Source organism: Centruroides vittatus, unplaced genomic scaffold, assembly GCF_030686945.1.
Source record: "Centruroides vittatus isolate TY-2023 unplaced genomic scaffold, ASM3068694v2 contig_150, whole genome shotgun sequence".
Taxonomy (NCBI): domain Eukaryota; kingdom Metazoa; phylum Arthropoda; class Arachnida; order Scorpiones; family Buthidae; genus Centruroides; species Centruroides vittatus.
The window spans coordinates 2836068-2863957 of NW_027120928.1; the positions used below are offsets into that span (position 1 = coordinate 2836068).

General features: G+C 26.8%; 1 protein-coding gene across 1 annotated transcript in view; it reads right to left on the reverse strand.

Moving 5' to 3' along the window:
• Window positions 1-402: 402 nt before the first annotated feature.
• Window positions 403-27890, reverse strand: part of LOC136968635 (receptor-type guanylate cyclase Gyc76C-like) — a 92636-nt gene continuing 65148 nt past the window's right edge. Inside the window, exons 5-22 of the mRNA XM_067262637.1 lie at window positions 24771-24952; window positions 21719-21860; window positions 21470-21642; window positions 18540-18639; window positions 18379-18457; window positions 11053-11155; window positions 10097-10255; window positions 9128-9232; window positions 8954-9025; window positions 8696-8864; window positions 8360-8509; window positions 5885-6065; window positions 3233-3373; window positions 2870-2993; window positions 2012-2255; window positions 1843-1941; window positions 1468-1559; window positions 403-1358 (exon numbers count right to left, since the gene is read on the reverse strand). Coding sequence (XP_067118738.1) covers window positions 576-1358; window positions 1468-1559; window positions 1843-1941; window positions 2012-2255; window positions 2870-2993; window positions 3233-3373; window positions 5885-6065; window positions 8360-8509; window positions 8696-8864; window positions 8954-9025; window positions 9128-9232; window positions 10097-10255; window positions 11053-11155; window positions 18379-18457; window positions 18540-18639; window positions 21470-21642; window positions 21719-21860; window positions 24771-24952 — 3098 coding nt within the window. The 3' untranslated portion in view covers window positions 403-575. The remainder of the gene's footprint in view (window positions 1359-1467; window positions 1560-1842; window positions 1942-2011; window positions 2256-2869; window positions 2994-3232; window positions 3374-5884; window positions 6066-8359; window positions 8510-8695; window positions 8865-8953; window positions 9026-9127; window positions 9233-10096; window positions 10256-11052; window positions 11156-18378; window positions 18458-18539; window positions 18640-21469; window positions 21643-21718; window positions 21861-24770; window positions 24953-27890) is intronic.

Consider the following 27890-nt stretch of genomic DNA (forward strand, 5'->3'; position numbering starts at 1 on the left):
ATAAAATTAATTGCTGAAGTTAGCAATCTTTTCATTAAGTAGTTTCAAACAATTTTAATTTTATAAAATAAGTTTTTATGTGCCACATTCAGCAAAATAGTTGTGCCACAACATAAATAAGGGAGGGAAAGGTTATTTATTCCTTTGATTGATCATTTTTCACTAGATATTAAGTAAATTTGAATGTCTTCTAGATTCACAAATCCATTCAAGTAGCTTAACAATTAATGAAAATTTACTTACTCATAGAAAATAATAACCACCTCTAGCTAAGTATCTTAAAAAAATCACAAAAATTATAAAATATTGTTTAAATTATACAAATTTTTCAATTAAAAGTATCGACTAGAAAGTTTTGATTTTATGTTTTTTTTTTTTTTTTTTTTTTTTTTTTTTTTTAACAATCTTCACGCAATTGAAGAATTTAAATAAAATTAAATTCTTCAATTTATCATCAATATTTATCATCAATATTCAATTTATCATCAATATTTTATGAGCGTATGTCTATATAAAGGATCGGTATTTGGCACTGACGAGATCAAAAATACCCATTGCAGTTGTCTAAATTTGATTCATACGACACTTTCATCCTTTAAAGGTGGCTGGGTAGCTAAATTATTAGAAGTATTATCTATTAATTTATTAACTAAACGTTTGGAGAAAAAGTCCTTCAATGATGATATAGATCCTGCTGGGAAGGCAATAATTTCATCACAAGATCGCCATTTTTTCGATGGTATTTTTAATATATGACTCTTAAAATATTTTTTACTCAATTCTTTTGATGGAGACATTTCTTTTTTAGGATCTAACAATGGTTTCAATGATTCATTACCTGTAATCATACCATTTTTATTCAGTTCATTAACTGGAGCACATTCGTGATATATAAACGATGGAATTGATTTCTCATCTGTCTGTCTGTTATTTGTATTTTGTGCGATTTGTGTAGATTTACATTCATTGGAATGATTCTTAATGTCTCCACAACTGAAACCTCCTCCGCCTCCTTCTTTCATTTCTAATTCACGATACCTCAGTCTATTTTCTCGGAAACTATGAGGTCCAAACTTTTTGCATATGCGAGGACTGTCTGTAGATATGCGATGAGAATTTTGTATACCATGAATAGAACCATTTAATAATGAAAAATCTTCGTGACTATTTGAAGGAATGTGGTCTCCACGTAATGGAAAAGAATCTCTTCTCTGGAATTCACTACTGTTTGCAATAGAATTTTTCTTGTCAAAGACACTAGAAAATAATGGTAATGGTAATAAATTTTGATGACGGCGACGATGTTTATTTCCTTCTATATGGCCAAGTAACCAATATGTATGAATTTCACCTTTTCCCTGAAATTTGAATATTTCAGATCATGTAACGCAATGAAATATATCTTATTATTTATATTTATTTTAATTTTTTAAAAGAATTTTTTTAATAAGAATGACTTAAGCTTACTTTCATTTTTACCAATCCTCGACTTTCGATAATATATCCTCCCAATTTTTCTAAGTACTCTTTACACCATGGACTAATATGAATTTTCAATGCTAAAAATTAAATAAAAATTTATAATTTAAGCTGAGAGTTTTCATATTTGCTCAATATAATTATTACAGAATTCATTCGGTATTAATACAGACAGAAATTCTTAAATTATGGAAGTTCTGCTCCATCCTTTTTAAGAATAAAATTCATAACTTTCGGGAGGATGTGACTCATCAATTGGGAAAAATTAATTTATAAATTAAAAATTACATAATTATTTAAATAAAAATATATTTCAAGTATTCATACAAGTATTTATTCAATAACATTAAGAAACAAACATACGTTCACCATTAGACTCCATTCGAGAAGCAGTATTTACAGTATCTCCAAACAGACAATATCTTGGCATTGTTAAACCAACCACTCCAGCAACAACAGGACCTAGATGTTATATTATGACTGTATATAATTTTATCATTTATTCATTAAAACAGAGCTTTAATTAATTTACCTGTATGAATTCCAATTCTTAATTTTAGGATTTGATTAGGACGATGTCGAATTCTGAACGTCTTTACTGCATCCAATAATTCCAAAGCCATTGAACATATTTCACTAGCGTGCTTATCACCATTTCTAATGGGTAAACCACTAACTACCATGTAAGCATCACCTATTGTTTCCACTTTATATACCTCATAATCTTTAATTATAGCATCAAACGTCGTGTAAAGATCATTAAGAAAAGTTACAACCTGAAAATTAAAAACTATAAATATATAAAATGAAATAATTCAAATTTAACAATGTATAATTGAAATTACTATAAAAAGTTAATTTTATATATTAGAGATCTTCAAAAATGACAAAATTATACTGAAATTCCTAATGATTTAGTTGTTCATAAACTAATTACACTTAACTACATTAGTCTAAAGGTACTCAACATAAAATTTCGAAAAAGGAATGACAAAGGAGAACGTATGTATTTGGTCACAAAGGGGAACAGAACCTGCAATTTTCATTATTCATGGCATACGCTGTTAATGGAAAAGTCATAGAAGTCATGATATTCATGCTTAACAATGTTGGAGCATTTAACAATTTGAAAATGTAAGTTTATTCATATTGTTTCTTTCTTATACAGATATACGGTTTAAGCTTTAGTTTATTAATAAATTATTACAATTTTAATTAATCTAAGTATGTCATTATTAATTACATAAGAAAACGTAATTCTACTATTTAACATTACGAATTAATCAAAGAAAATAAACTTCAACTTTCTTTAAAATACTCACTATAAATTAGAAAGTTAATATATGTGGCTATAACTTATCAAACAATTGTATATAAAACTTATAATCACCTCCATAGGAGTACTAGAAGCAGACATTTCGGTAAAACCAACAATATCACTAAAATATATTGTTACTGCATCAAACGATTCCGGAATAACAGTTTCACCTCTTATAAGTTGAGCAGCTACTGACCTAGAACGATATATCGAGACAAATTGCAACGATTATATAATATTTATTACGTTACGATATATCCAACATCATACTTTTTTCCCTATAAAAATTGGTAAATACGATAATAAATTAGATGATATTTTCTCTTATATTATTTCAACTTATAAACTAAGTTTTCATTCATTTTTCAGATACTTTTTTTAAATAAATAAACAATGTTTGGTTTATATACAGATTTATATTTATTGTATACTTACGTTGGTAACATTCGATGCAATAATGCGACAGTTTTCTTCTTTTCTTCAACCAGTAAAGCTGTTCTTTCTTCAACTAAATCTTCTAAATTATTTGCGTACTTTTCCATCATGTTCATCATATTATCCATTATGTTCGATTTCCTGGAAGAAAATATAAATATATAATACTTTATGGCAATAATACTTGCAGGTTTCATTGATGTGCAATTTGAAAAAATTGTAGACTTATAAATTCACGCTGTCGTCCGTCTGTTTGTCAGTCCTTTCTTAATTTCGAGAACGGTGTTAGACAGATGACAGTCAAGACCGGATATGAAAAGCTTAGGAGCAGGAGGCCCCGATTAACTAAATACGAACTTCCGGTGTTGTTAATTGTATGAAATGTATTTTAAAATGCTTCAATAATCTTAATATAGTTAACAACGCCTTAAAAATTTGAAAATTTCTGTTAAAAATATGCTTATAAGATCTGTGTAATACAATCTGGTCTTCTAGTCTTCATATATAAATAAATGATAATAATATATTTACTCTTATATTCTTATTCAATATAAAATAAAACAAATAACATTTATAGCTAAAGTATAAAAATCTTTGTATCTAACACACTCAAAAATGAACTAAGCAACTGTTAATCACGACTCTCATTCATATTCAAAAATTAGTGATTGTTGGCATATACATGTCTTGCCAATGTTCCTCATAGGTTTCCTGAAGAATTTAGATGTAAACTTCATAAAAGCTATTACAAAAGAAAATATTGAAGTTTTGCAAGTTATTCTTTCACTTGTCTAGAAGCATGGTAAGGAGCATTGTTTTTCTGAAATTACCAGTTTTCCCAGCAATTAATGGTCCACGTGAAATCGTTTTTCTCTCAAAATTATTTGATATATTTCTGGATTTATTCTAATGTCAACTCGTTAAATCTGTGGCCCATTACAGAGACCCCTACGTGGTGGCTGAATTTACGTTCCTTTCTTAAATCCACAGCTTTCATCAAGATCATTAAGATTCAACTGAGAAAATTAATGACTTCTATTCATCTTCTCAGAACATTATATTTTTGGTCTTTTGAAGTATTACTGTTTCCCTCAGTATTGCTTTCATTCTAATGTATTTGATACTTAAACAGCTTCTTAGACTTTGCCAAACTGTTATATGAGTAAATTCGTTTTTTTAAATACGTTAGTTATTTCTCTTATTAATAAACTTTCCATTATTTCTAAACTGAGATCTAGAATCTCTATCGGATTTTCTAGAACCATTAAGATAGTAAATTTGATAAACATGATTATTTAAAAGCTCTGTTCCGCATGGCACCCTTAAATTATAAGATTATGGCTGAAAATAGTTGAAAAAGTTATAAAACTGTCAGAGTTTGAAATTTACTATCGATTTCATGCTATTATTGCTTGCAGGATCTATTTCTTTAAAAAGTTACTTAACATTTAAATAATAATAATATTAGCCATGGTCTTATAATAGCTTAACAGTTTATTTTTTTAATGCAACGTAATTGAATCCTTTTATTGAATCACGCTGGTAATTTATATTGTACAAAGATGTACTTTCATCCCAAGACAGGAAACACACAGCGATTGTTTAGCCGAAGTACCCTACTTTATTTCTCTATAGTACTACTCTTTACAAAACTTTTCAGACCTTTTTAATCAGTAAGAAATAAAATATTTTTTTATTTAAAAGTACTTCAAATTGAAGACTAAATACAAACAAAAATTTGATGTCTTCATTCTCTTTCACAACCACAGGAGTGCAATTAACACGAGCAGATTCAACCTTTCTTTTTGGGCTCTTCTCTATTTACGAATATGTAAATTGATTAAAAGTTTCCGTGGCCGGATCCTTGTAAAAATATTTCTTAAAAATATTTTTAAAAATTTAGGATGAAATATATTTTAAAATATTACAAATGAAAGATTAAATACAAATAAAAATTTGATGTCTTTTAAAGGACTCTGCTCTGTGGTTATGAAGGATGTGTGAACACATCAAATTGCTATTTGTATTTAGTCTTCAATTTGAAATATTTTTAAATATATTTGATTCGAAATTTTTATTATCTTATTTTGTATTAAATAAGAATATAATAATACATTTTAATGTAGCCTATGTAAACCTTTAGAAAATTCTTAACTGATATTGTACTGGTCTTATAACTTCTTAACAGACCTTATACTCATAATGATAACACATTTTACGTTATGTTATTATCAAAAACTCTAAAATATAATAACACAAATGAATAAATGGAATTCTATAGAGACATTTTTTGTAATCATTATTTCTAACAACAGTTTATTTTCTGGAAAATCTTTCATAAACGTAACAATTCGACATACTAAACACGAAAAAATATTTTTATGTTTACTTTTGGAAATCAATAAATATGCAAATGATATTCAACTAAAGAAACCTTTGCATGAATGTAATTTGCATATTTTATGATTTCTTAAAATATCTAGAGCTGTAAAGATTTCGTTATATCTTAAGAATGAAATCTTTATCCCAGAAGAAATGTACCTGCATAAAATATGCATAGGATGGATACTTGAAAAATTCCATGTAATTTGCTGCTGTGAGAATTTATTCATTCGTATGATTTAAATAAGAAAATAATTGTGTAATACTCACATTCCACTCTTCATATTTTTGAGACGACTTTTCATTTGACGAAATTCGGGCCTCAGTTCAGGATTTTCATTCCAAGCATCTTGCATAGCATGAAGTATGTAATTTTGACATTCCAAATTGGAAAAAGACGGCCTAAAGGGCAAATTCCCATCTGGAATCTTTTTTACTTTTTCCACAATGTCTAATTCAAAATAAATATGTATTAAAACACTTCTTAAATTAATGAACTTCGCATTTTAAATCAATTGTAAAATTTTTAAAAATATATTAGCAAGACTAATTTGAATAATTAAAATTAATTAATCAAAAATTTTAAAGTATAAACGGAATCAAGGATGTATGTAATAACAATTTGGAAATAAATTTTATAAGTTCATAAAATTTTATTTCTCGTCATAGCTTATATATTATATATTACACACATCTGGATTTCAACTTATGGAAAAAAAACACTGTATCATGTATCAAGTTTGTAACTGAACTTTTGCCATCTAAATACTCTCTACAGAGAGGCACAAGACATACCCATCATCAGCTGCGTCTCTTGATTTCTTAATTAAACACGTATGGAGATTCTGTACGGTTTACAGACGAACTCTTTAATCTATGCATTTCTGTTATTCCTATACTTTCGAAAAGTTTTCTGAATCATTAACGTATAATTCAACAATAGATATTTATATGTTTATTGTTGAATTATACATCCGACAGCATGTAATTATATTTATAGAGGCCGCCATATTTATTGAAATCCATAAAATGTCTTTTGCTCTTCCTGCATAGCCTCAAAATTTCTTATAAATATATTATTTATTTACATTTAAAATAATATTAAATGCACAATTTTTTAAATTTTGATTTTAAAATATTTATTCAGTACAAAGTTAAACATTTTTAAAAATAGCGTAAGGCACTTAAATTAATCGACAGCACCGACTTCGTAGTGGGTTTTATATCACGTGACACCGAAAATATTTGATTTTTTGATTTCAGTCTATTTTCTTTTGACTGTACTAATTCGTTTTCTGTGAGAAGTTCACTTCTATTTAAATATTTCATGTCAGTGAGTGATTAAATTAGTGAGTGAGTAAGTCAATGTAACTATTGACCTCGCTGACTGACTTGACTTGTAGTATTACATAATATTATATAAAGGTATTATATAATATATGTATACGCTTTAAATAAACTAAATTTAAATTATATACGATTTAATGTAAATGATTTGCAGTATGACAACATAAGAGAAACTTCTGTATAGAAATAATTGCGATATAATGTTAGAACTTTCTTCATAAGAGAACACTGATGATATATACACAATGCCAAAATGTTTAAATAATAATAACGTGGATTTATTTCAAAATAATTTCATTATTATTGATATTGTAATTTAGTAAATGTAGAAAAAAACTTAAAAAGGTTGAGTTTTGTACACATATTATGGAAAAGTAATTTTTCCTAAAGATCTTTCTACAAACAATCTAAAATTGTCATAATAATATTTTATTGAAGAAAATAAGTACTAAAAACAACGGCAATGTCCTTTGAAAATAGCTTGCAACACAGATATATAATTTTTCTAATGTTTTCGTATGTAGAAAATATATAATATAATAACATTATTATATATTAATGGATTTCTTTCAAAAATTGTTTGTAAGAGCTTATAAATTTATTTCACCTGACTATTTTTTGATTTTACGTGAATTAATATATGTTTATTGTTGAAAACTAAATTTTAAATTAAACTTTCTCGGCAACGATAAAGGTGTTAGATTATTATTTAATATATACTGTGTTTATAAAAATAAAGGAAAAGATAATAAACCTGTTCTTTCTAATTTAAATAATGTTAAAATTATTAAAAATTATATATTTGTATAACTTTTTAACAATTATGCAAAACAAAATTAGCAATTATTTATTTAATATCACATAAAATATTTTAAAATATAACAACGAAAAGCACGAACGATGCATTAACATTCCATAAATATTTAATATTTACATTAAAATTTTCTTTTATATAAATTTATATAATTTATAAATTTACTTTTCATACATTTTCCTTTATTTCAACAGAATTAACGTGTTGATTTTCTTAAATTATTTTAAAATCAATTTAAATTAAAGTTAAAAAATAAATAAAATTACTGATAAATGAGAACAGTTTAATTAACTCATAAATAAAATTATTTAAATATGTTTTTGAGTAAATTATTAATTATCTCTAAACAAATTTTTAAGACTTTAAAAGGAATTTAACTAAAAGCATTAATCTTGAATATGACACGTTAAAATAGGGTATTATATATCACCCTTCATTATTTTAAGATAATATTTCATATTTTCTATATAACTTCCTCCCTAAATATTCTCTAGAGATAGCATCTGATATGATAATAAGTTAAATATTTAATCTCAAATATTGATAAATAAAGTTAGAATTAATTATCAAATATTATTTCTTACCTTTAGGTTGTAAATCTATACTTCCGTAAGGACCTTGACGTTCGAAAATTTCGTGAAGAATAATACCAAAAGCATACATATCACCTTTCTGAGATCCATTAGGATATTCTGAAGGATTTCTAAGTATTTCGGGTGCTTTCCATAAAAGATCTATAAATAAATTAAATAGTCAAGATATTAACTTTTATAAATTGATTTTTATGACTTATAACACGGATAAATTTAATATTTTTTATATTAGTTTACACTACAACTTGTAAACGGAATCATTATGTGGCTAATGTTTCTTAAAATAAACGTGCTATGCACTCACTCATCATACCATCAAGTACGTACTTCTGAAGTATTTGTAATCATTTTCAGAAGAATCATTATCTGTTAGTGATCTTAAATAATGGAGTCCAAAATCAGCAACTTTAAGGACCCAACGACTAGTTATAATACAATTGGAAGACTTGAGATTTCCATGGATCTTCAAATCACTCTCGTGCAGGAAAATCATACCCTAAAATTATTATTTACAGCATTATAAACTTTCTTCGTTATTTGTTTTTAATACAAATTAATTAAAATTTAAACAAATTAGTTAATTACCGTAATGAGATCAAAGACTAAAGATGCAATGAATATATTATCGAGTTTAAAATCGTCATTTTCTAAAACATCCTTTAAAAAAATAATAATGATAATACTTTTATTTAATTAATAAATTAAATCCATTATATAAAATATTCATTAAGCAAACTAATGAATATAATAAGCAATTACCTGCAAACTTCCTTTGGAACAATATTCATTTAAGACGTAGACACAATTTGGTTGTACACAAGCTCCAATGAATGAATTAATGTTGTCATGTCTCAATTTTCTCATCTAAAAAATAATAAAATGTTATAATTTCTTAAAAAATATAGTTAAATTAATTTTATTATATATAAAATTATTCTTTGATAAATAATGGAATTTACCCAAATTAAGTGTTTATCTCTAGTTGCGAGTGTATAGCATAATCAGAACAATCTAACAGTTTTAAATAATAATTTTTACCCTTCCGCCTGTTATGTATAAACAGAAAGTATGGCAATCGATCAAAAAATGGCCCTCAATATTTTTACATTTTTTGACTCAGGGGATCTTCAAACGTCGAAAAATGCAAAAATGTTTGCGGTTTTTTCTGCAAGTATGGATAATTGTTTATCCAATTCCAAGCTTAATAACTCCTGTACCTTTTGTCAAAAATTTCTGAAATTTTGCAGGGAGGTTTGTGTATTAGGGACGTTGACGCTATTAAATTTTAAAGGTTAAAGGTCAAGGAGATGGCTAGATAGAAAGGGGTCACCTGTGGTATCTCCAGTGGGGTCGGACTTAATAAAAATTTTTTTCGTTATTAGTATTTGCAATTTTTATAAAACTCATTCCTACCCTCAAAATTAAGCTATTTTCCAAGGGGCAAAGCTTCGAGACAAATAATTACATCAATAAACGTTTATTTAATTATTTAACTTTCAAGGAATTTTTAAGACAGACAAGACATTTTAAGACATAACGTCCCATGATCGAAGGCGTAAGGTTACATACATTTACATATTCCTGTATTAAAAAAGTGTAAAATATAGATAGATTTAGCCGCTTATTATATCCATGATTCAAGTAAAGATTTTTATTTATATTATTGAATTATTTTATATTTAATGTCGTAAACTAAGAAAAATAGAATTATAATAATTGTTATTTTACCAATTTCATTTCTTTCTTCATATGTCGGGGAATATCCACAGATTTTCGATTAAACTGAAACTGTTTAAAAGCAACAATACTTCCTCTGTACATTGCAATTTCAGTATATGCATAAAGAACAGCTCTGGATTCCATAGAAATTTGACTCATTATACTAGTCTAAATTTTAAAAAAATGGTGTTAAATTATGAATGACGATGAGGATTTTATTTATTTTATAATTGTTAATTTATTAAACACAAATTAAGATTTAATATCTTGAAAATTTCTTTCATTTTCTTAAAGACTAATCATTGTTTAAACTTAACGAAGTATAAAAATACTCATTTGGTTTATGAATATGAATAAAATAATGAGAATTATTTTGTATATCTTAATATGTATCTAAATATAAGTATGAATAATTAATATTAAGCTTTTTTATAGTTTATATTTATAGATAAGAGTAATTAAAAATTCTCTTATAGAGCAAGGAGAGTGATTCAGACATCATTTAATAATTAACAAATATCTAGAAAATTGTCTAGGAAAAATAGAAATTGTTATAATTTATTATCCATTAAATATTAATTTAATATAAAATTAATTTATTATTATTTTTATTCTGGAGAAAAATATTTTAAATATAAAATTTTCAATTCTTTCTCTTAAAAGTCAATCTTTGTTAACATTTGCACGAATCTGTATGATATTTAATATGTATATAATTTTATAATTTCGGTTATTTTCTATTTTATTAAATCACAATTCATAACAAAACAAATTTAATACAGTACATTAATTAACTTTTTGTAAGGTAAACTTAAAGGATAGATCCTTGTAGAAGGGAGGATGCAGAGTTTAATTGATACACCAGTATTTCATATTAACATGTTCGTAAATTAATTATAACTTTATTCATTTATAAGTTAATATATAAATATAATAATTTTAATTTTAATAATTAAATTATTTACTCTACTAGCAGACTGTAAAATTCCATTTGCTCCACATTTTTGTATTTCTGATAAATGAACACGCCAAAGTAATCCATCTATTTCTTGTTCATAAACCCAATTTCTGTAAAGAAAAAAAAATAATAATAAAATAATAATTAAAATATTTAAGTTTTATTGTTTTAGTTATCATTAATTTAATAAATTTAAATATATTTAATTGCTATTCTTTATAATTTAATTTTATTATATAAAATTTATGTCGATTAAACAAATAGTTCTCTAAGAATATATGTAGTAATTGGATATTATATATTTACAGACATTATTAATTAAATTAAATAACAGTTTAAGTTAATTTATAATTTATATAGGTATATAGTTCCAATAACCAAGAGAACTAACTACTTCATATTTAATCAATATAAACTGATTGGCTATGAATATTAAAATAAATATACTCTACACCTATTGTATTTTACAGCATAAATACTTACATATTTTGACTTGTAAAATAAATAAATAAATATATATATATAACTATTTATGTATGCATGTATGTAAGGTAAAGGGTTCTATACCGTTTAATGTATCGTCACGAAATTTGGCAAGAATATTCTTCGACACCCTAGAAAAAATACTGTGGAGTCTCACCCCTAAAGCACCCTAATGCCCACTCTCTCTTAACTTTACCTCGAGTAATTTTTTGTATTTTTAGTTTAATTATCGTAAATACTCGCCTAAACAAGTGTATATTTTAATTTCTAAGACCATTGTCTTTATAATCTTCGCCCAATCCAACCACATCAATCTTCCACCCACTCAGACGCCATGCAGCTAGTATATGATAATTTCTCATCATCATCATCATCATCATCATCATCATACACCATTCACGAATTTAGGCCATGTTGACTCGTTTCGGTCTCAACTAGACAGGATCTAGGAGTCGTTTTCGTGGTCGATACTGTAAAACTGCGTGAGGTATCCTATCCGGCGACATTCGAGATACATGTCGAAGCCATTTTTCTCTATATGTGGAGAGTTTTTCAATTAATGGTCTCGTGTGGAGTTCCTCCAAAATATCCTCATTTCGACGACGATCCAGGAGCGTATATCCAGCACATAAACCTCATTTCGGCTGCCTGTAATCTTTTGATATGTTTCTTCTTTAGAACTCAGATTTCACTACCGTACGGGAGAGTCGGAACAGCCAGAGTTTTATATAATTTCAGTCTGGAGTGTTTTTGTACAAGGTGTGGTTTTAGAGTATTATTTATTATTCCTAATATTTGTAGAAATTTTGTGAGCTTATTATTTATGTCATTCTCACTTTCATAGGAAATATTGCATCCTAGATAAAGGAAATTATTAACTTGCTCTAAAGTTGTATTATCAATTACGATTTTGCTGCGTATTGGCTCTGTGCCTCTAAATGTCATTACTTTGGTTTTAGCAGTTGAAATTTTCATGCCGTATTCTTTTGAAATTTTATTTGAGGTAAATAAACCTTTTTGTAAATTATCTTCAGAGTTATCAATAACCACCTGATCATCAGCAGATAGCATGGTATTGAATTTTATGTTGTTTGGGAGCTGAATTCCTAAAGTATATTCTTCTTGTCATTGATGTATTATGTCATCTATATAGATGTTAAAAAGTGTTGGTGACAATGAACATCCTTGTCTTACTCCTTAATTTATTCTTCTATATTCTGAAGTGGCATTGTTGAACTTAAGTTGTATATTATTATTTTCATAAATATTGCATATATTTTGAAGTAAAATATTTGGTATGTTTCTGTTTTATAAGATGTCAAAAAGTTTTGGTCTTTTTATCATGTCAAAAGCTTTGGTATAATCTATGAAAGCTAAATGTGTATCCAGATTAAATTCTCTTCGTTTCTCTAGTAATAATTTAATGGAGAAAGCCGAGTCTATACAAGATCTGCCTTCTCGGAAACCGTTTTTATATTCCAAGAAAAATTTTTCACCTTCTTGTTTTAACGAATGAACGATTAAAACAATCGTTCATTTAGAATTCTAGCATAGATTTTATAACAGGTATTTAATAGGCTAATGCCTCTGTAGTTAACTAGTTTTCGTTTATCCCTTTTTTTGTGAATAGGCAGTATAATACTCTTCTTCCATTCGAGTGGTATACAGGCTTGTTCATATATATTATTGAAGAATGTTAATAGTCTCTTATGGAATTTATCACCAGCATATTTGTATAACTCTCCATTTATGCCATCATCTCCTGTTGCTTTTCCATTTTTTTGTTTTGGTTAAACTTTCAAGCAGTTCTTCCTTTGATAATTCAGTTCTATTTTGATAGTTGCTTTCAAAGCTCTTATTAGTATATGTAGGATGATAATTTTTAGTATATTATATATATTTTTTCTATATATATACTTATGTTATAAAATGCTATATATACTGCAAAAGTTTATCTCAATGTTCAAAGTGATGAGAAAGAAATTAAAATTAGAATTTTGAAAACTTTTTTCTAATTTTGAATTATTGGCTGTGAATAAAAACTAACAACTTAGCAAGAAAAATTTATTATTTTTCTTATAATGATATTTATTGATTTCCAGAAAGAATATCGAAAATAGATTTTAATGAGTTTTTTCATTTTAACAGCAAAGTGCGTCATTTCTACAGTTAAAATATTATTTTCCTTCCATTCAAATATATATAAATTGTGGAGAAAAATATGTAGATGTCATTCTAGGTATCTTATAGAATAATATTTGTTTAATAATATTTTTTTAAAAATTATAATAAAACATCATTAGTGGATAGGGAAGAAATTTCCAATAGACAATAAATGATGATAATGATAATAATATTAAAAATAATATATTTTTAAATTTAAAATATTTTAAATTTCAAATAAAAATTTATAAACTTACTTGGAACTATAGAGGACTGAATGAATACTTATAAACACAACTTATTTAATACCTCTGTTTATATTTATATTTAATTAATTAATTTAAATTAATATTTATTTTATACTTCTATGATAAATATACGAAATTAGTTTCAGTTATAAATGCAGTAATTACAAAACTTCCAATATTGACAAGAACGTTTTATTTTAAATTAGATTTTCCTCGGTATTAAAAAGTAACAATTGGATTTTTTAAAGAGGGTATATTCATATACATTATAGATTATTTTATACCTTAATTACGCTATTATGAAAAATGCAAATGTTTAATAACATAATCTGGATAAAAGTGTAAAAATATGCATTTTAGTAATAGCATGTGGATTGCTATATTAAGAATGGTATTGTTGTGTAAAAAGTTAAGAAGATATTAGAATGATAAACAGGTATTTCATACGCACTGAATTTTATATTTATACTTGCTAAAACATAAAACGTATCTATGGCAAGAGTCAGCAATATCCTTATGACTCTGAGTGGATCCCGATGTCCATCCTCTAACTTTATAAAAGAAGTCGTTTGATAATGTCAACATCTGGTTAAGACACTGAGTCCTATCGCAAAATGTTTACTTAAATATATATATTAATTTTTTTACTCATTCCACTCTCTAGGCAAAAAGAAGACTGTTCTTTTTCTAAGCTCACAATCTGAGAAAGCAAGAATCCTCTATTGCCTGAGATATCTGGCTTCTATCGAAAAGTCATAGATAAGATCATTACATTACAATATTTTTTTACTAAAGACAATCTATTTTTGTCAGTCCTCCCGAGAGGCACCCCTCTTGGCAAGATGCCCAAGTGTTGGATTGTCTTATACCTTCAATTCAATCCAATCCAAATTTATTTATGTCTCAAAGGATCGATCCTGGAATTACGTTTAAAAATTTTTGTATCGGGAAAATCTAGAATCTTTTTGTAGAGTATGCAATCGTTATCTAAATAGAAACTGTATAAATATTTTTAAAAGTGGTAGATGTGCTGAATTTAATGTAATGGAAAATAAATTATTGTGGAATTGAGAAGTTGTGAAAAGAAGCTTGGTAGTGTAAATAAGCGTTACGAAATTAGTTTTTAAAGAGACAGCTCTGTACAATAATGAATGATTGCATAAAATATATGCAATATACAGTGGAACGATCATAAAATTAATTTCATAAATAATAAATAAAAAAATCATTGGCGACGAAAATAGAAATAACAACAGCACAATTGGAAAAGAATATTCATTGTCAACTTTATCGTTGTGCTGTAATCTTAGAATTATTGTAGTTTATTTAAAAAGTTTGCTAAATTTTTACTGAATGGCATATTATTCCAAATATTTCTTGGTTTGCAATTTCCTTTTTTAAAATAATCATCAAAAGTATTGTAGGGTTTTGAATCGCCTAGGCGTGCGATTTCCACCCTGTTTTGTTATAACGAACATTCATAACGGAAAAGTCGTTAGGATCGGCGGTAGAAACGACCGTTAGGAACTTCCGTGGGAAGAACCGTTAAGTTTCAAATCGTCGACCGACGGACGATTGGCCGGCGGGAAGTGACCGTTGGCGGCCGTTGCGGGAACATTCAAATTTGATTGGAGCAGGGTTCGAACGCCGTCGACTATTTAAGTTCGGATCAGATCGGACCAAAGGGATCGTCGTTATCGAAGTGCTAACTAACTCTCTCGTTGGACGTTACGTGGTTTAGTACGGACTTGTTCCTGACTCGGAGGTTTTGTAATTGCCGGTCTGTTTGTTCGTAAGGAGTTCTTTCGACGAATTTGTACGGGAATAGTCGGTTGTTGTTCAGACTAGTGTTTGTGCATAATTAATTGTAACTCTAATTTGGATTATTTTGTACATTTACTGTAAATATAAAATTTGTGTTTTTCGTCAAACCTACTGAGTGGTTAATTTTGAACATTACTACTATATATTATCTTTGCATTTTAAAAAACTAGTGTTATTAATTTTCATTCATTTAAAAACCATTTTTCATATACAAATCTTGCAGACTCTACATTAATATCGATATAAATTTTGGAAAAATGGATCTTTTCATAACAGAATGTTTCCAGCGATAGGACCTTAAAGTGTATAGAACCTTAACAAACTTCTTCCAAATGTCATATATGTTGGGCCTACTCTGCCTTGTCCTTAATTAAAGTTATCGATATTATATTGAGAAATTATTATACATTTTTTATAAAAACTTTAAAAATTATAAAATAATCGCTGAATTTATTCATCTAACACAGAAAAAATTAAAGTCAGTTGATACGCGAGGATGACAATTCGTGAATCAACTAATCTAATTGACTCTCAGAATCGTTTTGAAGATTTGATAACTGAGAATAATTGTTTCAATTAATTTTATAATTAAAAATATCTTTAACAGTTTTATCTGCAGAACAATTCTCTTTTAATGCACGAAAACAGGATGTAGAAAAGTTTAAAAGAAGAGGAAAAGTGATATATTGTTCCTGCATAATGAGTTTTGTGAAATTTGATGGACAGGAAGTTCTTCTCTGATCTAAAAAAATAGTTATTTACAAGCTGTACGAAACCCGTAATTTATATTTTATATTCATATTTAAATAGAACAGTTTTAAAAAAAATCACAAAAATTAATTTTTCTATCAAAAAATCCGTAAGAAGAATTGCCTGAATATTTTTTAAGCGTAGAAATTAATTTTTCCAGCTTCAGGAATAAATCAATTAACTTATTCTTTCAATGAAACATTAAAACAAGCAGTTAAATTTTTTTTTCAATTTTAAATCATTGAAATCTATATTTAATAGCTTTTCCTTCGGATCAATACTCTTCAAGATTACAAGCAATGATTAATGATGATTTTTGTAATTTCAAGAATTTTAATTATAATTTAAAAGTAATGACACATAAACAGTGATTTACAGTAAAAATTTCTCAAATTTTAACTGGAACTTAGAACTTTATTGTTCTTTAGCCAAGTTAGTTTTAACTAGTCAAAAAGATATTTTAATAATTTTATATATAATTTATTCATATTTAATGAGCAATTAAATAATATTTAATTTATAATGTTTATTATTCTCAAATTAATATTCATTTGTTTATCATTAATATTAAATTACGAGAAAATTAAAACTTAAATGTAACAAAATTAATGAATAATTTAGTTACAAATTCGATTTGTTTAAATCGACTTATAACTTTAGAATATGTTTAAAACTTATTAAAATATATTAGATAACATTCATTTTATTGATTCTAACATTAAAATGACACGTTTTAAACAATTGTAAAAGTATAACTTGAATACTTACCAATTATAATAATTATTATTAATTAATAAATAATCTCATTCAATATTTCACTTTTTTATATACGTGATGAAGTTATTAAAATAAATTTTATTCAATTTATCAATAACTCCTTCCAAAAGGGATTACTCAAATGAAAATTTCTTAACGAGCTTGATAAAATATAGAAGTCTTAACATATTCATATTCTTAACGTTATAAACTTAAGAGATTGATAAATATATATCTTTCTATGTAGTTTAAAGTTGTAATATGAGAAAAATCAATAGAAATTTTAAATTTTATTAACATTAACCTGAAACTTTTATCTGATAATTTCATTTTAAAACTTTCAATAGCAGTTTCGCTTCAGTTGTCAAGATTCAGTGCCTATTATATGAATTTAAATCTCCGATTTCATATGGCATTAAAAGTGATAAAAGGAATCAATATTTTGGTAACAAATTTCTCTACTTATAAACGTTAAAAATTAAATACTTACCTAATCGTTTTATTTTTTAAAGTATAATATTTCTAATTTTATTTTCTTACTTTATTCCTATTAAATCGAATTTTATTTAATATATTTATATATTAACTCTTAATTGTATTTAATTTTCATAAGTTAATACAGTATTACGGTTATAATTATGTTGAATTAATTTATAATGATTTATTATATATTTTGCATTCGTTTATGTAAATTCTTAAATTATCGAATATATCTTAAAAGTGATGCTTAATATTATGTATTCGTTGTTCCCTTACGTTCTCATTTATTGAAACTCAAACAAACCTTTAAAATATCACTGTTACGAGAGTGGGGGTAACAGAATTTGCCTAGGAACCTTTTTTTCTTATTGGAGGATTTGGCATGTGGGAATGCGAAAAAGGGGGCGGTGAGAAAATCAGCGTAGATGATTGGAGAATAAATTCATATATTTAAAGAATTTATTAAAGTGGTTGTTTAATTCGAGCACTCGCTTTGTGTTCTTGTGTATTTCCATTGCAGTGAGATTGTCTCCTAGAAAATCCTAACAATTGTTTGTAGAATCTACAATTTACTACTACTACTACTACTACTACTACTACTAATAATAATAATAATAATAATAATATACCTGTAAATCATTGCTGAACTGACAATTACAACTAACAAAATACAGGCCAACACTCCACAAATTATCTTACGTACTTTAGCTAAATAAAAAAAAAGTAAATGATAATTATTATTTGGTTATTTTAATCATTCGCTAAATTCATTAAATATTCATTTACTAACTTAATATATCTGGACATTGGCTTCCATCGAAACCACAAGGTGGTTCGTCAAGAGGTGCTTTTCCTCCGATCCAATCAATTTTTCTTCGTTCTCGAAGACTCTAATTTATCATAAAAAAATTTAATCATTAATATTTTATACAGCAGAACTACTTTACATTTTCTTCTTTTACGGCCGGTATAAATTTTCTATTATCACTATATTAATCTCACTTTATGACACTAAGTTGAAAAGAAATTGAATGGTTCGCTTTACGACGGTAAAGACGTAAAACGAGGATATATTGTATTAAATACATACAATCAACAAAAAAATTATTGGCGCATCAAAAATTTCTCGTTTTCAATAGACGAAACGAAAAGACTTTAAAACTATGCTTTATATACATTTTAAAGTACAATATTTATTATTAGAAGTTTTTTAAATTGATATATCAATAATAATATGAAAATCTTTTGAAAATATTTAACATTTTAAAACAATCATTTTAAATATGCCATGTACAAGAGATCATTCTTCTACCAATTTTACACTTAATTAGTATTTAATATACATTTTATTGACTTTAATGAATTTTAAGATTTAAAATTCGTTGTATTTATTAATTTATATGTGTTATAAGTATTTGTAAATCATAATCTGAAATTCATTAATTTCTCAAAAGTTGTCAATTGGCAATGGAAAGATGTCATAAAGTTGAAGAGTTATAGCTCTGTTTTTTAGCACTCGGCTTTCATCATATCTTACAATGAATGTAACAAAATACTTTAAAAGATAAGACTACTTTTCCTGAAGAAACTTTTAGTTGCGGCCTTCTAAAAGAAGATAAAAATCGACAAAGTAAATTCATTTGCAAATTGTTCATAATGCCATTCAATATAATGCAATTCTTATCTCTAACATTAATAGAACTGTTGAATTGTAACAGAATGTTGAACAACGTTCTGTTACAGTTAATAGTGTTTTTAAAAGTTAGGAATTTGTTGGAGTCCGATTGTATACTTGCTTACACGTAACCTAAATGTATTCCTTATTCCATAATGTAGACAAATTCGAAGTTAGTTGCTATTTATCTTTTGTTAAATCAACAATAACAAAGATTTACAATACCCTATCAAAAGCTCGACATAACAAAATTATTTGAGTTAGGCCTATTTAATATATTTAATTCTAATTTGTTATTCTAGAGAACAAATCATTTGTATATTTTCTTCATAAAAAGCATTTTAATTTTTTAATTCTTTTATACCCTGTCAATTTAATGTTATATAAAATTGGATGATTTTTTTAAGTATAGTTTTATTATACAATTTATCATCCATGTCTCATATATTATTTGAGCCCTGGGTGATGGTGAATCGATCCAGCATTTGCATCTAATACATAACACGTGATGCCACCTCACAATTCTATTCGTTCTTAAACACAGAATGAACATCAACAGATGCGAGCAGAATAGAATTTCCAGAAGTATAAACTGGCCATTTGCAGCCCTACCAACAACACAATATTTGAGGCGGAGCGTTAGCGAAATCTCCTCTACATGGCTTACACAATTGTGTTCGTTCCGAAAATTTGATGAGCCGATTTTGATAAAACTTTACTCTTTCCCATTTATTGCGATAAGAAATCCAAAAAATGCAATGAAAAATGAGAGTCCATAACTTTGTTTTCGAGATATAGTGCGGTCAAAATGATAAGGTCCGTGCTCTCTAACTTAATTGAGTGCACATAACGGAATTTAGGAGCAAAGATTAAAAAACAGAATTGTAAGCCCCTAACAAAAAATGGGGACCAGAAACGAACAATACACAAAAAGAAAACAATTGAATCCGAGTGAATATAAATATCACCTGTCCATCGTGGTCAAATATAAGGATTGCCTTCTGGTGTGGCCATCAACCGTTTTTTTCTGATCACAAATACACACACTATTTCTCTTTCACTCTCTCACAGACTCTTTCTCTCTGTAATTGTGAGAGTAAGAGAGTGACACGTTTGAATGGGTATGTAGAGACATACGTGTGTGTATGGATATGCATGTGAGAGCTCACTCTTACACACACACGCACGCCCTTCCATACCCATTCAAACATGTGTCAGCGCTCGGGTTAAAAATAGAGGGCTAGATAATTTACATGTACTAATACTAATTAAAAATGTTTTAATTATAAAAGATGCAACTCTCCTCTTCAATTCTATCGCAAAACGACAAAGTCGCGTTGTGTCTCTAGCTTACAATAATCCAATATATAATTTAAAATGTTTAAAAATTAAATTTCTATACAATTTCACACCTCTAATATATCTTATAATATTTAGTATAATAGTATGGGTAATAATATTTATTGATGTACAGTACATATTGTACATCAATAAATGTTTATAAAGCTCTATAAATTTCAGTGAAAAAAGGATTTTATTTATTAGAGATATACGAACGATATATTACGATATAGAGAACGATATAGAGATCACTTTTCTCAAGTACTCTCTAGTATTCACGTATTTGCTGTAATTATATTGATTTTTATTGCGGAATGCACTAAATACCAATCTACAAAAACGTATGAAAATGATAGTATTATGTATTCAAAGAAGGAAATGTAAGGAATTGGAGAAGCTCAGAACTTTATAAGCCATGTTCTATAACTAAGACACAAATATTATATAAATTCAAAATAATGAGTTCTGTTAATGATGAACTCATCCGAACATCCACGTCAATACATGCAGTAACACTACATGTTACTGCAAGCTTTGGCATACTGTATATACAGTAGTACTAAATTATATTACAGAAGAACCATTGATATCAATTCCTGCAGCATTATGTACTGTACATGTAATACAGTTATACAGAATCTTAATTCTGTATAATTGTAAATTTATTAGAAAGAAATTATTCATTAAAAGACCATTGAACTTACAATTTCGTTTTTATCTTCATCCATAATAAATATACCAGCAGAAAGCATAACGTGTGATACTTCGAGATTTCCTTTCAAAGTATGATTAGCTGGTTTCGGGTATCGAGCAAACAATGTATAATTTCCTTCAACTTGTCTATATTTATCGAAATGCATTTCAACACCCGAAATACCTAAATATTTCATTTTAAAAAATTATTATATAAAATTTCGAATATTTAAAGAATTTAATTTAATAGAGATACTTACTTGTATACTTCGTTTTGTTTAATATAAGATCAATGATACGAGTACCATTTTTAGGATCACCTTCTTCTTCTAATATATTTTTTAAAGCATCAGCGAAGAGCATGACTGCATCGTACAGATAAACAGCAAACATTGTCACGTGCTAAATAAATTTAATTTAAAATTGCTTTTAAAAGGTAAATAGTATGAAAACGCAATAAATATATATAAAAATAATAATTTTTATAATTTTTTATAAACTAATACATTTTTCTCGAGTATATGAAACGAGATCCTCTTAACTGAACACAGAAGCATACAAATCTTACGTGAAATAATGGAATTCGTATAATTATCTGGCTTCTGAGAATTATCTCCTAAGATACATTCATTATTATGTTATAAAGTTCTAAATTTGTGTATATTATATAATTGATAACTTTTTCAGAACATCAAACTTTAAACAAAACATTCCGTGAGGTTCCTTGAACAAGATTTCTTCTGAAATTCATTGTGAAGTCGTCAAACACATTAATTAAACGAATGGAAACTTTATTAATAAAAATTAATCTATACTTTTCTTAATATAGTTAATGATTTTTGTATTAATGAACAGTCTGTTTCTTAATAAAATTGTTATTTTTTAAATGAAAGTTTGTGTTAAAAATGTTAATATTTTTAAACGAGCAATTATTTTATTGTATCATCGTCATAATGCTAGGCTGCAATTTTTAATCATATTTTTAATTAATTAATATAATTTAAAATATATGCTCTCCACCTCAAATTAGTAGCGGCTTGTCTCTGTACATTATACTTTTCCTGTTAACAATAGTGTTCTGCCGGCCATTTATGTAACTCTGTTCTGGGGAAAATTTTAAAATTGAAATTGACTTCCGAATTGCATCGGAAGTTTGTTTATAGTTAACTGGGAACTACTGCTTCCTAAGGTGACCATATCTGGGTCTCGACTTTCATCTATCTAGCACCCTTCTCGAGATTCAGGAAAAACAGACAAACAGACAACAGTGGGAATTTATAGGTCTACAACTTTTTCAAATTGCAGTCCATTCTAACCTATAAAGGGCTATGTATATCTACAGTAATGAAAATTAATCAAATATTTATAAGTTTTGACATTTAATTGAATAGAAAAGACGTTCAGTATTCTTACATTTAATTAGTAGAAATAAATAGATTTTAAATTTTTTTATTTTATCATTTCTTAGATTAGTAATGTTTATGTTTCAATGCGGATAAAACGGGAAAACACAGGCGAGATTTATAAGAATTTATGTTTTTTTTTTTCCTTTAAAAATTAATTAAATATATGCCATGAACACTCATAAAGATTCCTACTTATGATAAATTAAATATAAACAAACAAAGCCATGATGAAAATATTCATACTTGAAGAGTTATGCTATAATGATATGCATTCAACGTGATTCAGTTAACAGTCTATGATTTATATGACTGAGAATAGAAAGAAAATTCATGTTTATAAATCTTCCCAATTTTTAAACATAAATAAAATATTATTATTAGTGCTCTAAGAATTTATAACATATTTCTATTGATACGGTTTTCTCATTTTGTTCACCAATTGAATCAAGAGTAATTTGATCATTGTTATATAGAAGATATCCAGTAGTATGCAATTAAACATGTATTATTCCTTCCTGTTTTACGTGTATCTACATTTTCATTCTTGTTTCTATCTAATAAATGTCATAATGACTCAGAATGGGGTACTGCAATGACTATAATCGTACGAACTAATGAAGATTAGAATGTCTCCGCAAAGTAGTAATTAAATCCCACCACCACTCTCGTCTTCCTTTCTGTAACAATTCTGTTTTTATGTAATCAGCCTTTCTTCTGATTTCTGGTTTGTCTTTATTTTTTCTAGTAATGCATTCAGAAACATCTATCTATCTTTATTTTTATTAATTTAAAATAATTAAATTAATTACTTATAGATTCATCTCTCCAGAATTGAAATATGTAATAAGCTTGAATTAGCCTAATTATCTTACATTGTGTCAAACATATGAGTATCTTTCAATTTATCCATATGCTAAAATTACGAAACCCGAATTGCTTGTGATGAAGCGTAGCAACAGACAATTAGTTAATGTTTTCAATTCAGATCGTTAGATGTTTCGTAATATTCCAAAAATACAAGAAATTAACGTCAATAGTCCTGAAAATCATATTAAAATAATGACATGACATAACTCAGTGTGAGTTATGTCATGTCATTACACGAATGGAACAATCTCTTTCTTTCATCAATGCCATGAGATGAAAGGATCACCTTTATAAGGCGTTATTAGAAAAGTGGAATGGCATAAGTCAATGATTCAATAATACAAAACACGCCATTCCACTATTTCAGTTTCAGAATAACTCTTCCATATAACATTGGTTCTTTCATGCCATGATATTGACGAAAGAAAGGATGAAATAAACCTATTTTTTCTTTCATTAAGTGAGTAATTATTTTAATTTCATTGTTTTAAAATAATTTTCAAGATTGTTAACAGTTATTTGCATATTTTTCACTTCCTGCACTTTCATTCCTGTTTCTCCATAAGAGGAGAATAAAATTTATTAATATTCATGTCTTATCATTTAAACTAAATAGTGCATTTCTGAAAATTGTTTGGCGTACATCGTTAAGTATTTCAATGAAATATTTTATTCTTATAAAATTTAAATACGTGAACACAAATTTCCAGCAATGTACAATGGATAATTGAAAATCTATCATTAAATAAATATAATTAAAGAAAAATAATTATATTTTCATAATTAGCATAGTACATTTCGTTACTTCTGTAAGAAATGTTTTAATTAATTTATATATTAAAAACTATTATAATTTCATATATAAAAAATAAAATAGAATTTTAATAATAGGATTATTAACAAATACAAAAGTATAAATTAATTAATGCAAAAGCAATACATTTTAATTAATTTAAAATGAAATTTTGCTGCAATTAATTGCTTATATATGTTGTTAATGTAATTTCTAAAGTTAAAATATTATAAAAATAAATCTTACTTTTGTATAATGGAAAGGAGAAGGGAACTTAAAGGGTGGTTTACGATTATAAGCTTGTACTGTTTTTAAGAATTTTTCATATTGTGCTTCGTCCGTTGGACTTGGAGCAATTACGAGTAACGATTGTGCTGCTTCTAATGCTAAGTCTATGTCTCCTCTTAAATGTTCTTCTTTGTCTGGGACTAAATAATTTCATTTTAATTTATTATTATTGTTAGAAATATCATTAAAATGTATCTAAATTTAAAAAACAATCTATATTAAACAACATAAAATATAATAGTTCTTTAAAAGTTTCCCTTGAATGGGGCACTGTCTGACTCTCGTGGCTGTTGGCGTAAAAATTGTTGTTCTCTAGTGATTTAAAAATATCAGTTATGCACTGAATAATAAAAACTGAAAGATGTGAAACGTTTAATTCTAATGGCTAATTTTTATTTAATTTCTTTACATTTTAAATTTTTAATCTAATTCACATTTTATGAAATAATTATAATTTACTCGTGATGTTATGCCGATATCATTATTATGCAAATTAAAAATTATCTTAACAAGAAAATGGCGGAGATTGGTGATAATTAGTTGTATCTGTCGCATCTTTTACATTTGAAAATTATTTTTAAAGATTCAAAGATTCTCCACATCAATTTATGACGAAGGAATTAATTTTCAAGTTCTGCATTAAATTATATATATATATATACATCAAAACATTGATATCAAATAATTAATATAAAATAAGTTATTAATGTAAAAGCAAATTAATAATAATAAGCAAATTAAATTTAAAATTCTAATTAAAATAAAATTTCAAGTGTAATTAATGGAATTCTTTGTTTATTCTTTGAATAACTGTCAAAGATTCAAGTGAAAAAAACTATACTTGAGATGTTATATTTCTATTTATTTAATATTAATTCAATTTAGAAATATAAAAAATAGAATTTAAATAATTATCTAAGGTAATTAAATTACAGTTAATCCTCGCTTTTACGCCCAAAAATAAATAAATAAATAAATAAAAATAAATAAATCTACTATAATTGGTTTCTGAAAATCGTCGTAAACGGGGAGTAATATTTCCAATATATTCAGTATTATTTATTGAGAATATAGTTTAAAATACATAATACTAAATAGAAATGATTGAAAGAAAATATACTTTATACAGTATCATAGAACGTTACATCGCCAATAGTAGAGCGCTTCCTCACGTTTAATGTTAAAGTGCTAAATTTGACCTTTAATATCTCAAAGACCAACGAACCGATTTAAATGAAATTTAAAATATTTAGTCTCCACGATGAGGGCTACGGAATTCTTAAATTTTGAATAAATTCGTAGGATCGTTCTGGACTTACACAATCCCAAATTTAGAATTTTTTCCACTAGATTTACAACGAAAGAGATTTTCGCGACCCCAAGTTATTGAAAAATCTGGGACTCTGCATATACTTAACAGCTCTTTCGAAAGCTGATCTCCCTTTTTGCTGTCGTTTTGAATGTTTTATTTAAAAATATTGAGTACTTATAAAATTATAGCCCATTTTGAATATTAACATTTCATTGGTAAATCGTTACCACTGACGCGACGTTTTGAGATTACTTTTAATCTATTAATACAAGCCTAATAATTTAAAAATAGAATATTTATAAAATAATGTCTCATTTTAATTTTATGGTTCTTATTTACTGTACCTATAAATAACAAGGGAAAGTATTAGAATCGTGTCAAACTTAATCCTCCGAGCTTTTTGCAAATATCCGTTTTCAAACCTTTTGTCTACTACTGTACAGTATATAGATGACAGAATGTTTGTATCTCTGTTCTTAGCTTTTTATTATACTTTTTATTATATTTATTTTCTGAGATACTGAGGAAAATACAGATTACTACGTAAACCTGGACACCCGCCTCACTCATGATTTCACCCCCTCTTATTAACTCAGCAAAGTTTTCATACTTATTCTCTGGGACACTGAGAAAAATCTGCAGGTTACCACGTGACTATCACATGAATATATCACATGAGTTATCATGAAAACTACTCTCTTATGAAGTTATTGATAACCGAAAAATACTTGAAATCCCCCCAAAAAAAAACAAACTGATGAAACCAAGTGAAAAAGTAGAGCTCGTCACAAGTAAAGGAAATTTTTGAAAGTTGTAGCATAAGAATAGTGAAAGAATATTTGACAGTAAGACACATGTGAATAAAGTGTACATTACACAGACTTCAACTACAGAGAGATTTGGAGGAAGCAGTCGTCTTGATAATACGTAAATCGGAAAAATAAGCATCGTGACAGAAAAAGGCTTTGTACTTTAAAGTCGTTGCACTACATTAACTTGGTTGAACATTAGAACATGTTTGAGCAGTATCAGCGAAGGAAGTTTGAGGCACACAGGCCTTTTTCTGTCACGATGCTTATTTTTCCGATTTAATATCGTGATGACTGCTTCCTCCAAAACTCCCTACGGATATAGTCTGTGTAATGTGCATTTTATTCACACGTTGAGCTTACTGTCAAATCTTCTTCCTCTACTCTTATTCCACAACTTTCAAAAGTTTCCTTTATTTAGATGTTTTTGCTGAGCTCTATTTTTTCAACCTGGTTCACCAGTTTTATGGAATAATATAAGGTTTAAATCAACAGTAAAGGTTCTTTTCCAATAATAAATGACACTATATTAATATTGTTAAATATGACAATCATTCCTTTATCATTAATTATTGATATGACTTTATCAGATATTGAAACTATTGTTATTATAGTTTTCTTGGTTTTCTCATTCTCAAGTTATATGTTGGATTCTATATTTTAAATCTTGATTTCTTTATGAAAATATTGCAAAATATTTCGTGTCATTTCAGTAAATTACAAAGGATTTTCATTAATAGTCACTTCATTTGCTATTTGTGTGTTAAATATTTTAATTATCATCAAATTAATATAATTATTTTATTAAAACTTCAATTCTTTATATACTTCTCTACGATAGCACGTTTCTATTTTCTACTGTATTGTGTGCCCATCTAATTTCGAATAGTTTTCCTATTGCTACTCAAAATAAATCTTTATGTTTTCCTTTATTTCAGGCCTTTTAATCTGTGAGTT